At 43.5% G+C, this 13,903-nt stretch overlaps 1 protein-coding gene and 1 non-coding gene across 3 annotated transcripts in view; both read left to right on the top strand.

The window, feature by feature from the left end:
* Nucleotides 1-69: 69 nt before the first annotated feature.
* LOC146576007 (transportin-2-like) overlaps nt 70-13,903 on the top strand; it is a 15,527-nt gene continuing 1,693 nt past the window's right edge. The window contains exons 1-25 of one of the 2 annotated variants that reach the window (XM_085270972.1): nt 70-178; nt 1,639-1,738; nt 2,122-2,197; nt 3,211-3,360; nt 3,600-3,706; nt 4,223-4,356; nt 4,726-4,807; nt 4,900-5,022; nt 5,294-5,412; nt 5,522-5,582; nt 5,668-5,839; nt 6,130-6,282; nt 7,596-7,821; nt 8,009-8,180; nt 8,326-8,412; nt 8,560-8,667; nt 8,765-8,923; nt 9,064-9,151; nt 9,371-9,469; nt 10,179-10,274; nt 10,362-10,437; nt 10,663-10,762; nt 10,849-10,923; nt 11,888-12,037; nt 12,263-13,903. The exon at nt 12,263-13,903 is cut by the window's right edge and continues 1,693 nt beyond it. In XM_085270972.1, the coding sequence (XP_085127098.1) occupies nt 1,640-1,738; nt 2,122-2,197; nt 3,211-3,360; nt 3,600-3,706; nt 4,223-4,356; nt 4,726-4,807; nt 4,900-5,022; nt 5,294-5,412; nt 5,522-5,582; nt 5,668-5,839; nt 6,130-6,282; nt 7,596-7,821; nt 8,009-8,180; nt 8,326-8,412; nt 8,560-8,667; nt 8,765-8,923; nt 9,064-9,151; nt 9,371-9,469; nt 10,179-10,274; nt 10,362-10,437; nt 10,663-10,762; nt 10,849-10,923; nt 11,888-11,995 (2,670 nt within the window). In that variant the 5' untranslated portion in view covers nt 70-178; nt 1,639 and the 3' untranslated portion in view covers nt 11,996-12,037; nt 12,263-13,903. Of the gene's footprint in view, nt 250-1,638; nt 1,739-2,121; nt 2,198-3,210; nt 3,361-3,599; nt 3,707-4,222; nt 4,357-4,725; nt 4,808-4,899; nt 5,023-5,293; nt 5,413-5,521; nt 5,583-5,667; nt 5,840-6,129; nt 6,283-7,595; nt 7,822-8,008; nt 8,181-8,325; nt 8,413-8,559; nt 8,668-8,764; nt 8,924-9,063; nt 9,152-9,370; nt 9,470-10,178; nt 10,275-10,361; nt 10,438-10,662; nt 10,763-10,848; nt 10,924-11,887; nt 12,038-12,262 lie in introns of both variants that reach the window. The other variant, XM_085270971.1, reaches the window with a different exon arrangement.
* Nucleotides 1,481-1,550, top strand: LOC146576008 (small nucleolar RNA SNORD41). The gene has a single exon (XR_014892366.1). It is a non-coding gene; the product is annotated as a small nucleolar RNA SNORD41 (small nucleolar RNA).

The following is a 13,903-nucleotide window of genomic DNA, read 5'->3' as shown; positions in this document are numbered from 1 at the left end:
GGATAGTAAAACTAGTTGCCTTTCAGTCTACGACAAATCTCGCGTAGTCAGTCAAATGTGTGACGGAAGCCGCCAAGGGTCAATTTCAATCGGCGTGCTCATTTGAACAAGAGGAACCGCTACGAAGAAGAAGAGAAGAGCGGCCCAGTACTGATTATTCAACTTTCAAGTTAATATTGTACGTACACTCCTAATAGGGTTGCACTTTAACAACGAATTCTTAATACCTCGATCACTCCTACTCATCGGGTAAGGCGTTTTACAAAATCAAAGCAAGTTTCAGTTAAATAGCATTAGCCTTGCTAGCAGTATTAGCATTAGCAGAGTGAGTCGAACTCCGATGCCTGACGATTTAGCGGCTAGCGCCTACTTACAAAGCGTGTTCACCTACTTATTACCCAATACTGATTGACATCCTTATGTTTAACCGCTATGTTTAAAACGACCGCATGGCTGTTATTGTTCTGCAAAATAATTGCTCAGCTCGGCCCTTTCTTTGGATAGCTAACGGCAGAATTTTCTTGTTTTCATGCCGACCACATTGTGAGCCTCCAGCCGGGAACTGCCCTGTCGACCAGGCCCTAGCAAGAAGGGCAGGTTGGGTATTAGTGGGGTCAGCTGTCCATAGCGCAAACAATCTACAAGCTAATCGATAATGGATTTTATAATTGGAGAAAACTAGCCAGTAAAGCTAAATGTTGTAAAGGTAAACCACATGATTATGAGCCTGGAGCCGGACATGGCGATCGTTGCTTCGTTGCTAACTCATTTCCTGAGAACTTTTTTTCCCCTCTTCACTCTGACCAGCCACAGCTGAGTGAGTGTGACCTTCTACCTCACAAAACGGGCTAACCGCGCGGCTCGGGCCCACGTGTTACGGCATTGCGTTGAAATTCGAGCGAAAAAAAAAATATCGAAGCGCAACGCGGTTCCGCAACTCAGACCGGAGGACCGGGTGGGGTGGGGGTGGGGATGGGGGTAGGATTAACTTGGAGCAGTTAAGCCGGGTCACAGAGATTTTAGCTGGTCTTGTTGTCTGATGTCCTCGTTTTTGTGCCGCATGCTGCAATTAGGGTTTTAGGTGTTTGACTGGGGGTGACCAGTCCCGGTGCCGCCGGGTCGTTTCACCCTTTAACCCACTATGAAGGCGGCCAGAGAGCTCCCAACCGACACCTGCGCAGTTTTGTTTTAGAACTGATCTTTTCTCCTTCAGCTGTTTCGTGCATGCATGCATTAAGTAACTACAGTAAACCCTCAGTGGGTTCCAATAACTTTGCATGTCATTAAGCAGAGGTATCTTGTTTTAAGTAGTGATTGATTGGATAAAAGCCCAGCAGAAGACCATCTGATGAAATGTACAACGTGATTGGCATCCTGTGGTAGTTTCAGGTCCATTGCATTACTCCTGTGTGAAGATTTGTTCTTCTATGTACAGGCATCCTTCTTTTTTGCCTATATCAACTATATACGTGCATGTCGACTGGAAATGATGCATTAAAAAACATCTGACCTGTTGCTGATGGTGTTTGTATTCATACTGTCTGATCCAGAGACCTCACCTGCTTACGTGTTTCTTAATATTTTCCTTTGAATTTAAAGAGAAATGTGGATTAATTTGTGTGTTTGTGTGTGTGTCAGGATGGAGTGGCAGCCAGATGAGCAGGGACTTCAGCAGGTCCTACAGCTGCTCAAAGACTCCCAGTCACCTAACACAGTCACACAGAGAGCTGTCCAACAAGTATCCTACTTCAGTCTGTTCTGAGTGTGCATAATAAAACTGGTTAATGGTATTTAATTAAATTTTGATCCTTTATTGCTTTTAATGTAGTATAACAATGAAAGTGTTTGAGGATTTTGTAGGAGCTGCGAGAGCAAAGGCGAGGTAGCAACTGTGACATGACACCTCAGTCATCTTTAAGGACTAAGTGCATCTATACTGTCTACTTTTCTTCACTTACAGTATATTTTTGACCAAAAATACATGATGGAAGAAATGTCACATCACATCTGTGCGATTAACATAAATGAGTAATCTATAATAAGCCCTTTCAGTCTGAGCTTTACTTGGCTCAGACTGAAAGGGTGATTTGAAAGTGAAATGATCCTTAACTGCCACTTCAGAAACTCGAACAACTCAACCAGTTCCCTGACTTTAACAACTATCTCATCTTTGTCCTTACACGACTCAAAACTGAAGGTGAGTAGTCTGGCACGTGCGTCTTATGTCCCTCAGATCATTGATCCATTATGGTGAGAATTTAGTGCTTCCTGTTGCACGTAATAGCTGGATGCACCGAATGTTACTTATTGTGTTGGAGCCTCATTCCCAGCAGAGGCCTTGCATACATGTTTATACAGTGTGAGGGGGGCAAAAAAATGAATTGTGCCACTTGTACTCTTCTCACAGACTGACAGCAGTGACGCATCAATTGCTTAATCAACGTAGCACTTAAACATATACCAATAAATGTAACAGGACAAGTATATAGAACCGTGAACCGTGCTGTCACCATTGCTTTGGATACATGTCTTAGTTTAGGGATATAGATTTGTTATATTTGGTAAAAATTTAGGAATTTGTTCATGCCTCTACCAGAGCAGCCCTGAACTCTTCAAAGTTCAAATGAATCCTTATCGATTTTACATCGGGCTTTGCAGCAGCTCTGCATTCATCCCTTTCCCTTTAGAGTAAGTCTGCTCTCTTTGAGCGGACTTTCTTCTGATTGGCTGTCCCTCACAATCAGAAGGTCTGAATAATAATAATAATAGGTGAGTGGTGCTTCTGTGTTCAGAGTGTGTATAAATAATATTGTTCCTGGCATGAGCGAGTGCCAAGAGTAGGAAAAACCTCTGAGATCTGAGTGCTTGGAGCAACCTGAAGCCTGTCTTTTGGCCCACAGGGAATACCTTTAGATTGGCTGATCTAATGATTTGAAACTTGGAGCTAGTTTGAATATGAATATCCACCTTTGCAAGAGTTTATATATGAAATAGACTGAGAAAAACTGTTGCGTCCACTTTGACTAAGAGTGATTGCTCTGAATTCCACAATGAAGGGCACACAGATTTTAAAGTAAGATGAAGAGTTGGATTACACGTCCTCAGGATTGAGTAGTGGAAAACGTTGTGCACTTTGATGTAGTGATCAGACTCCAAATACACGCTGATGGCTTGGCATCTTGGTCTCTAACTGCCCTCTCTTCTTCTCAGATGAGCCGACTCGCTCTCTAAGTGGTCTGATACTGAAGAACAATGTCAAAGCCCACTACCAGAACTTCCCATCAGCCGTTGCTGACTTCATCAAGCAGGAATGCCTCAACAACATCGGCGATCCCTCGCCGCTCATCCGTGCCACCATTGGTGAGTGTATTGGTTGTGTTGGTTTTATAACTTTATATACCATCTATTTACACACAGAGTAACCAGTTTAATTCCTGTGTGTCCTTATGTTACTCTCTGGAAATGATGCATAAAATCCATCTGAGTGTCTGTGAAGGTGTTTGTATTCATACTGTCTGATCCAGAGCTTCTGCATAGGCCAAAGGTTGCGGTCTTTGTCAGTGGTGAACAACTGACCTGAACTGCGTTTTCTCCTGTAGGCATCCTGATCACAACTATTGCCTCCAAAGGAGAGCTGCAAACATGGCCCGAGCTGCTGCCTCAGCTCTGCAACTTGCTCAACTCAGAGGACTACAACACGTGCGAGGTCTGCACTTCCTGTTTGGCATTTGACTCATTTAGATAGTTGCTCTGGTTTAAGTATCTGACAATTGAATGAGGCGCGTATTCTTGAAGTAGACATAAGTTTGAATTCATCCCACACAGACAGCCACAACAAGGCTAACTGGAAAGTCATAGTTTGCAAATGATTCCTGAGAAGAACCAGATATAGCTCTGCATGGACTTTGAAATGGAGCAGTAGATGTCGTAATAGTAGTAGTAGTAATAATAATAAAACAGATGAAAATCAGGCAGGATTAGTTGTAATATCTGTGTTGGAGCAGCTAATATCTCCAGTCGTTCCTTTTATGATGACGATTTCATAGTCGCACATGTGCTTGACATGAAAAAGATGTTCTCAGCTGATAGGCAGAGTCTTTGCAGTGCATTCAGAACTTGTTTGCTCCGGTCTTGTTGTCTGATGCGGTCTTCGTTCTCTCCTCTGTGTCCCTGTACGTTTGCGTTTGATTTGACAGCTTCTCTGTGTATGTCCGTGTCTCAGGGCTCATTTGGCGCACTGCAGAAGATCTGCGAGGATTCATCGGAGCTGCTGGACAGCGACGCTCTGAACAGACCCCTCAACATAATGATACCCAAATTTCTTCAGTTCTTCAAGCATTGCAGCCCCAAGATTAGGTACAAGAAAGAGAGAATCTGGGTGTGATTTATGCTAACATTTGCCTGACTGTATATGGTTAGTTAAGAGTCGTGTTGATTGGTTTCAGTGGCAAGTTTTCTTCCTCATTACAATATTTATACTACGGTAGGAACCATTGTGAGCATGTAAGCGAGTTTTAATGTGCTTATCTGATCAGATCTTTTCATAACTCCTTTATTTATTAGCAGATTTATTGTTTTACGTTATGTAGACCTATAGCCTTCCGGTGTTTTCTGTTTAAATGAAAGGCACATGTAAGTTATACAAGGTTCTTATCTGAGGCATTTTCATTTGAACCAGTTTCTTCATCACTACAATGTCTGATCATTGCTGTTGTTGCTCTGCAGATCCCATGCCATAGCCTGCGTGAACCAGTTCATCATCGGTCGAGCCCAAGCCCTGATGGACAACATTGACACTTTCATAGAGGTGAGCTTGTGTGTGCTTCGGTATCAGGCTGCTGTGTTAGTTTTGTGCCTACTTCACACTCCTTTCTTTTTGCTCCTCTTCTCCTTTGTTAGAGCCTGTTTGCGCTGGCAGCAGATGAGGACTCTGAGGTCAGGAAGAATGTATGCCGAGCCCTGGTAATGCTACTGGAGGTCCGCATCGACCGCCTCATCCCCCACATGCACAGCATCATCCAGGTGAGTGTTAGGACAACCAGATAACCAGCTGTGGAGCACACAGTGGAAGTAAAAGGACACGTACGCCACATTTTCGTGTAAATACGTGGAACTTGGAGCCCATCTGGATGTGATGAGAAACCCAGCTCATTGAAGCACGATGATACCTCAAGTTCCTAATGTTTCTGATCCAGATTTCTCTCAAGTTTCTTCTTAGGCTGGTTTTTTGTTTTTTTCCTCCCTTCCCACTCACCTGATCACACATTCCCATTCTCAAACATCTGCTTTTCAGTACATGCTGCAGCGAACCCAGGACCCTGACGAGAACGTGGCTCTGGAGGCCTGCGAGTTTTGGCTGACTCTAGCAGAGCAACCCATCTGTAAAGAGGTGCTCTCCGGACACCTAGTGCAGTGAGTAGCTTGTTAAATATTGTTAGTATGTGCCTATTATTAGTGTGAATTTCCATCTGTGTTTTTTTTAATCAAGGATATCCTCTTTTGTCTCACTCGTTTAATATAGACTGATCCCTATCTTAGTAAATGGGATGAAGTATTCTGAGATAGACATCATACTACTGAAGGTGAGTGCCATCGTAGGTATTTGAATGCTTGGGATACCCAGCTGTACTTCTTTGCCATCAATCTGCTTTTTGACCGTTCCCCCAGGGTGACGTGGAGGAGGACGAGGCGGTACCAGACAGCGAGCAGGACATCAAACCCCGTTTCCACAAGTCGCGCACGGTCACTTTGCAGCATGAAGGAGGCGAGGGGGAGGAGGGGGAGGACATCGAGGAAGACGACGACGACGATGACGACACGCTGTCTGACTGGAATCTGCGTAAGTGGTGGAGAAACACATTATTTGCCAGAATGTGAGTGTAGTGACTTGACTGGTTGTACTTTGGTTTCCATTTATGTTGTATATCGGGTATTAATATGCCAACTGGCCCCTTCCCAAATGTAGCACAGATCTATTACCTTTTAAGCTGTGAGTGGACATGTGGATGTCATTCAGGAAGTACATGCAGTGAGTTTTTAGAAAACTTAAACCTGCTGTAGTTTCAGGTGATATAAGAGAAATGGCAGGTTAGGTGTCGGGTTGTAACCAAACTTTTCTTTCTCACGTAGGGAAATGTTCTGCAGCAGCACTGGACGTGCTGGCCAACGTGTTCCGTGACGAGTTGCTACCCCACCTCCTGCCTCTCCTGAAAGGCCTGCTCTTTCACCTTGACTGGGTGATCAAGGAGTCTGGTATCCTGGTGTTGGGGGCCATAGCTGAGGGTAAGATGAAAGGACACACATTTTTCATGCAATCTACAGATTTTCTGGTTAGTGGTCAGAGCTGCAAAAACCCGAGCTACACCTTCCTGAAATGTTCCCAGTTTATGCATAGACAGTTATCTGTCCCTAGTTGAGATCTAGTAATGAGGTTTAACCTTATTATATGCAGTGTGCGAACATGCAGACATTCACTTGGTGTTCTGAAGGACACATTATAGATTTCTAATGTCATGCCTCATTAGCACAGGGTTGGTATCACCAGGACACCTGATTTGATTAAGAAATCACCCCCACAGTGCCGTCTATGCTTTATTCAAAGTTACTGGCATTATCTGCGGATGTGGTGAATCCTGATTGGAAAAGTAATTTGTGTCAAACTGTTCTTTCTGAAATTGCTAAAGCAGTCTTCATATTTCTCAATTGGGAAAGAGGCAGAAACATAGAGAGGGGACTTCTCAAATCTTTTGGATGCAGAACTGGGATTTGGTACTTTCCCATTTCAACTGATACCTAGAATTCCCTCAACGGTGCCTAATTAGGTCGCCAACCTTATGCAGAACCACATCTGTCAAAAGTAATCTGTATAAAGTGATGTCTGTGTTGGAATGTCTGAGTTATAATAACCAATCATGTTTTGTCGGGCTTAGCATGCAGGTAAATGGTCTGTTTCATGAGCAAAAGAGGGAATGCAAATGCAATCTTACAAACTGTTCAGCCTAATTTTTTTAAATTTGCATGAATAAAGAGTGATTTGCAGATGGATTAATGACTGCCCAGATTGGCAAGAGAGTCAGAATGAACCTGTCACAGAAAGAAGTGTTGTTTAGTTTCACAGAGTTTGTAGGAATGAGCTCCTGAAGCGTTCTTTATTGCAGCAAGGTTGAATAAGTATGAGTTAGGCTCTGCTCCTCAGTAGTGTGGAGTGCAGTGGGCGCGATGGATTAAGCTTGCGATTGAGGTTTCTGTTTACAACAAGTGACGTAGTAGATTTGTACTAAAACAGAACTGAGTTGCTTCTGTTCCATGTATGCAGTGAGATCTGAAGTCTGAGTGTTGGTTAAGAGGCATAAAGCAGAGAAACCTACATTTGTATCGTCTCCTCTGAAGCAAATCAGCTGTGCAGTCTTCTCGTGATATAACGCCCTAAATTGATGCACATCGCAAGTACACATTGGTGTGAGACAGAATTTCACAGGGAAGAGCTGCATTATGCCACATACTGCCGGCGAAAGATTATTAGGATCAGTAGATTTGCTCTGCTGACTGCAGAAGGTCTGGTGTCGTTCTCACTCGTGCTTTCACTCTGTGCTTAGGCTGCATGCAGGGCATGGTGCCCTACCTGCCGGAGCTCATCCCTCACCTCATCCAGTGTCTGTGTGACAAAAAGGCCCTGGTCCGCTCCATTGCCTGCTGGACCTTGAGTCGCTATGCACACTGGGTGGTTTCCCAGCCCCCCGACTCGTATCTCAAACCGCTCATGACGGAGCTCCTGAAACGCATCCTGGACAGCAACAAGAAGGTGCAGGAAGCCGCCTGCAGGTGAGCCACGCTGCAATCTTTGTTCCCTTCTAACGTGGACGTGATGAAAATCCCAGCTCATTGACTTACAATGATACACTTTGTTCCCATATTGTACTCTGATCCACATCCTGCTTGTGGTATTCCTGGACCACAAGACTGTGTGTGTAGATTCAGCATTGACCTTCATCATCTTGTTTTTTCTCAGTGCATTTGCAACCTTGGAGGAAGAGGCATGCACAGAGCTGGTGCCATATCTGAGTTACATTCTGGACACTCTGGTCTTTGCTTTCGGGAAGTACCAGCACAAGAATCTGCTCATCCTGTATGATGCCATAGGAACTCTGGCAGATTCAGTGGGTCACCATCTCAATCAGCCTGTGAGTTTGAGATTTGGATCTTGTATATTTGTCTTGAATTTACTCAAGTCAATCGGGTTGCTTAGCTTTGGGAGGAGACTAATAACAGGGAATCATTGATTTGTTGCAGAAAGCCTGAGCTGTTACCACTGTGTTGCTTTTTCAGGAGTACATTCAGAAGCTGATGCCCCCTCTTATTGCAAAGTGGAACGAGCTGAAGGACGAAGACAAGGATCTCTTCCCTCTGCTGGAGGTGAGTAAATTTAGCGCTGCTTAGAAACAGGGTTTTTCCTGTTTTCTGTTTGACATGTCCAAGTATGTCGAAGAAAAAATGCTTTACGTCATTTAGAGGAAGGAGAAGAAAACCCAAACAAAACTGTGCTGTCCGGATGTCTTTCAGTGTCTGTCGTCAGTAGCCACCGCCCTGCAAAGTGGGTTTCTGCCCTACTGCGAGCCCGTCTATCAGCGCTGTGTCACATTAGTCCAGAAGACACTTGCTCAGGCTATGGTGAGAGAGCAAGCATGAATAGAATAAATGTGGTGGAGTCTGTTTAAATCTTGAACTGGTGCTTAAAAATTCACATTTTTTCTTTCTGTCTACATAGATGTACAACCAGCATCCAGACCAGTATGAAGCTCCTGACAAGGATTTCATGATTGTGGCCTTGGATCTGCTGAGCGGCCTGGCTGAAGGTCTGGGAGGACACGTGGAACAGCTTGTGGCTCGCTCTAACATCATGACCCTGCTTTTCCAGTGCATGCAGGTGTGATGGAAGTTCTCTTTATTTTTCTACATGCAAAAACTAGTTTTTCTGTTTTTTTTGTTTTTTTGGGGTTTTTTTTTTTCTCCCTCTGAGTTTTCTGTGATCCCTGTGTAACACCAAGTTATGTGGTTCTGCTGCAGGATACCATGCCCGAGGTGAGGCAGAGCTCCTTTGCTCTCCTGGGCGATCTAACAAAGGCATGCTTCCTCCACGTGAAGCCCTGTATTGGTGAGCGTGCGTTATCAGAGCAACTTTGTCACATTTTGACTGATTTACTAGCTGCCCTCTCATTTTATTACCAGGGAACACCCAGATTTAGTGATTGTTGTAGCCACTCATGAGCTCATGTCTTTAATGATGAGCTGTAAAAAATAGGAGGCTGAAATGAATATCCAGCTGTGTGTTTGTGAATCATTGTTGTAACTGGTGTCCATTTCTCTTCTCCAGCTGAGTTCATGCCCATCCTTGGGCTCAACCTGAACCCAGAGTTTATCTCCGTGTGTAACAACGCCACCTGGGCCATAGGGGAGATCTCCATGCAAATGGGTAAGTAACAGATCTTATTGTGGATGGTTTTCCTGTCGTCCCCCCCACCCCCCAGTATCTGGATATGATGAAACACCCAGCTCATTGACACAAAGTGATACATTTTGTTCCCATAATGTTTTCTGATCCAGATCATTCACAGTACATGTTGCATGCAGGCCTGTGCAGTCTGAGCTCGTACGTTCAGGAATTGTAAACTCTGCCTCAGTGTGGGCGACATATTTTGGCTGAGACAAACTTGAATCAAAGACGTGTTCAGAACCTGATTCTCAAAATGGATTTTTACTATTCACAAATCTTATTTAATAGTTTAGTAAGAAACTAGTTTTTCTATTGAATTTAAGTAAGAGACAACACCAAGGCTTGTTTAGGTTTTAAGGGCTTGGTAACTGCAAATGGTTTTATTGCTGATAAGTGTTCAGACACTCCCTTTTCTTTCTTTTTTTTTTTTTTTTAAGGACCTGAAAGCTCTTCTCAGTAACTTATGACCAATGAAGCCCTGAAGAAAGTTAAATCAGTGTTGGGTATTTTTGATATTTCAGCTTTAGGTTTTTCACGTGTTCCTTTTTATTCGATTGAAGCAGGTCCGATTCTGTCTTGTGCCTGATTGGCAATGAATTCCTGGCTTTAACACACTTAGAGACGTTACCATGTTGTATCCACACTGCAGGATGCTCACTGCCTCCTTCTCTTCTTTGTGGCTCTCCAGGTGCAGAAATGCAGCCGTATGTGGGTATGGTGCTGCCACACCTGGTGGAGATCATCAATAGACCCAACACTCCCAAGACTCTGTTGGAAAACACAGGTAAACAATCAGCTACAGAATGATGATAAGTGTGTCTCTTAAATTTGATTCTGATATTGAAGACTTCTTTTATGTCTCTCTATGCAGCCATTACGATCGGCAGGCTGGGTTTCGTGTGTCCTCAGGAAGTGGCGCCACAGCTGCAGCATTTCATTAGGCCATGGTGAGTCCCAGTATGGATATTACCATATATGATTGATTTTTTTTTTTTCACGTTCTACTTTCACAGCATGAGTAAAAACTCTTTAACTTGTTAGTTTAAAAAGTTGAAAAACTAAAAATAGTTGAAAATAGTTGAAAAATTGCTCAAAGTGGAGCTGCTGTAAAACAAACAAAAAAACCCCAAGTTGAACTCATTCTTCTGTCGCCACATTGCTCCTGTTCACAGGTGCACGTCGTTGAGGAATATAAGAGATAATGAGGAGAAGGACTCGGCTTTCCGGGGAATCTGTGTGATGATCGGCGTGAACCCTGCAGGAGTGGTGCAGGTAAGGTGATATTGCTTTAAAGGGGTTAGAGAAGTAGGGGAGGTCTACTTTGGCAAGTGCTGAGTTAACAAGTCTTCTGTGTTCAGGACTTTATTTTCTTCTGTGATGCTGTGGCCTCATGGGTGAACCCGAAGGACGACCTGAGGGACATGTTTTATAAGGTAAATCATATTTCTGTGACAGTCTGCAGGATGGACCAGCGTTTGTGATTAAAACGTTCCCTCTTGTGTAGTTTTGGGTCACCGACCTATGATGATCATTAATCAGACATCGGAAATCTGACGGCATGGTGCAGATGGCTTTGAAGTCTGAGAAGTGTGGTACATCACTAAGTCAAGCTGATCAGTCAATAATGAGTACTATAATATAATAATAATCAATACTAATCAATTCTGGGTAGCCTTAGAAATCCCTCTTGCTAAAGCTTAAAACATTAGGCCTCTACTTTGAGCAATCCAGATCGTGGAGGGGTCTTTAAATTAGTTTTAGGTGCTCGGCCCAAGATGCAGCTGCAGTTGCAAGGTCATAGCTAGATGTACAAAAACTGTATATTGAAAATGGATGATGCCACTTTAAGGTTACACATTAATTTGTGGGTTGCCATTATGAAACTTTGCCTTTAATTTTGATTGTCGTCGTGTGGTTGTTATGCTGTCATGACTTTATTTGGACGGTAAGGAGGAGCTAAAGAGCTAGTGCTAACTAGCTGGTTTATTTGTGATATAAATGTCAAAGCTATTTTGGCTTAAAAAACTGAACAGCTATCTCTTTAGTGTCTTTACAGTCAGAACAAGTGTGTTGTGTATTGAATAACACATGAAGCCAGCAACTGAGACCATAAACTGATGTTGCAGTGAACAGACACCCCTCCATATATTATGGTGACTTTTAACATTTTCCAGTCTGTTTGAATATGTCAGCAACACGTAATGATTTATCAAGTTATCTCGCTTCAGTTGCTGCAAACTGAGATTGTCAAGCACAGCAACCCAGTGAGAAAATCTACCATTAATGTTGCCATAAGACAGTCTGCTATCAGCCTGCGAAAGACTTCGCCCACAAAGTCTGACCTTCAGATTTGAACGCCTGCTGCAGAATTGATCAAGTCTCATTTGTTTTTCCAAGATCCTGCATGGCTTCAAGGACCAGGTCGGAGAGGAGAACTGGCAGCAGTTCTCTGAGCAGTTCCCTCCTCTGTTGAAGGAGCGCCTGTCAGCCTGCTACGGCGTCTAACCCGGCCACCCCTTTGGTCCACGCAGGACACTGACCTGTTAGGTATGTTCACCAAATGATGTCACCCAAATGAAATACCCCTCAGCCCTCCTCTGGAAGTGATGAAACACCCAGCTCATTGATAAACAATGATACATTTTGTTCCCAAATCATTTTTTCTGATCCAGAATCGCACTTTAACCGCTTCATTATCAGCTCTGCATGCATCTGTTCACACGATGTGGTTTAAAAGTGTCTCCTCTGTTCTTGTGTTTGCTTGTCCCCCAGGTTAATGAAGGGGAGGGTAACAGGGGAACTCATTGCACTGCCCAGAACGTGGGGAGAAACTAGAGCTGGAGGGACGTGACTGGCCTTGACCCTCCACTCTGCGGATAGCCTCCATTTCCCCTCCCCCGTTGCCCTGTTTGTCTCTCTGAGGGAGGGTGGGAGGAGGGTGGTGGGTGTGGGGAGGGTAAACTGGGGATATACACATACCTCTCGGATAAAACGCCTCACTAAATCCAAAATGCTCAAAAGTGACTTTTCGCCAACAGCACCGCAGGGATTCTAGGTAGGTGAGGGCAAAACGGAGGCCAAGTTCGACCTCCCCCCCTCCTCGATATTTTTTTTTCCTCTTTTTTTTTTTTTTTTTTTTTTTTTTTTTTTAAATTAGTCTGACATAGATGACGGCTGGGAGGGGAGGGGGGGTGGCAGATAGGTACACTTTTAAAAACAAAACAAAAAGGAATTATCTGAAACAGCATAGGGTGCCACAGTCCCAAATACCCCACACAGGTGTTTAAACAGGCTCGTGCCAGAGGCTAAATAATAAAAACAGGCGCTTTTACTATGTAACAATGTGCACACAGTTTCTTTTGCACCTTTCACTGCAAAAATCATCAAAGCATTTTGTGTGCATACACATGGGTCTTTTTCTTCTTTTCCTCTCTCCCTCCGTTTCACGTTTACTTCCTCTTCCCTTGGTTGCTGAAAATCTTCAGGCTTGTAGCTATTTTCCTTCCCTTGTCGGAGGCAAAGAGATGCAGTACATCTGTCCTCTTAAGGTTTTACCACCGCAGTACCAAAATATTGCATGGCATACGATCACCTCTTAAGTGATGCACGTTAGAGTAAATGGGTTTTGTTTTTGTATCGTTTTGTTTTTTTCCTTCTCCATTTATCGCGCTAGTCGTCGTCCGAATGGGGAGGCTTGCCATGACGTAAAGCCGTCACGTGCGTGGTTCTTTTGTCCTCCCTTTTCATGCATATTGTCTAATCAGTGTCCATGTAGTTAAAACGGAGGCAGCGCGCACATGTGCGAAGAGCAGATTATAGGCAGGTTTAATCAACCCGTGCGCATTTTTGTTTGGGGAAAAAACCAACACTGCAACAGGAGTTTAAATACTGTAGGCAAGCTGAGAATCATATTTGCTGCTTTCTTTTTTCTTTTTTTTCTTTTTAAATAGAGTATTTGCAAAACAGAGCTATAAGACATCACCAAGAATGAATTGGTTCTTACTGGTATAAATGCACTTTTTTTTTCTCTCTCTTTTGTAATAAATTTAGAATTTCTAATGTAAGGCATACAGTAATATACTGAACTTGAAACCTAGCGTTTTGTCTTGATAAGTGATTTTTAGGACTGTTAACGGCTTGCCGAGGTAAGCATAATGATAATGTTAAGCAATGATACGATGACTTGGTAAGACTTGAGGCCTCTTAACATAGTTTTATAATGTAGCTCCTTATAAAATGGACTGATTAGGATGTAAGTGGAGGGAGACATCTTAATTGTAGTGTTTTTCTTTTGCAGTCGTCAATCCATACCTGTGTCTGAGGATGTCGCTCCCCCCTCGCCCCCTGTAGTTTTCATTACAGCTTCCTGTTAAGTGATGGCTGTTGGAGCCATCGAGGCTTCACCTTGTCATG

This window comes from Mchenga conophoros, linkage group LG4, assembly GCF_057382185.1.
Source record: "Mchenga conophoros isolate Kocher_MC1m ecotype Shallow Benthic linkage group LG4, M_conophoros_male_GT1.1, whole genome shotgun sequence".
Lineage (NCBI taxonomy): Eukaryota > Metazoa > Chordata > Actinopteri > Cichliformes > Cichlidae > Mchenga > Mchenga conophoros.
Note: the sequence above shows the minus strand (reverse complement) of the source record. Positions and strands in the feature narration are given on the sequence as shown.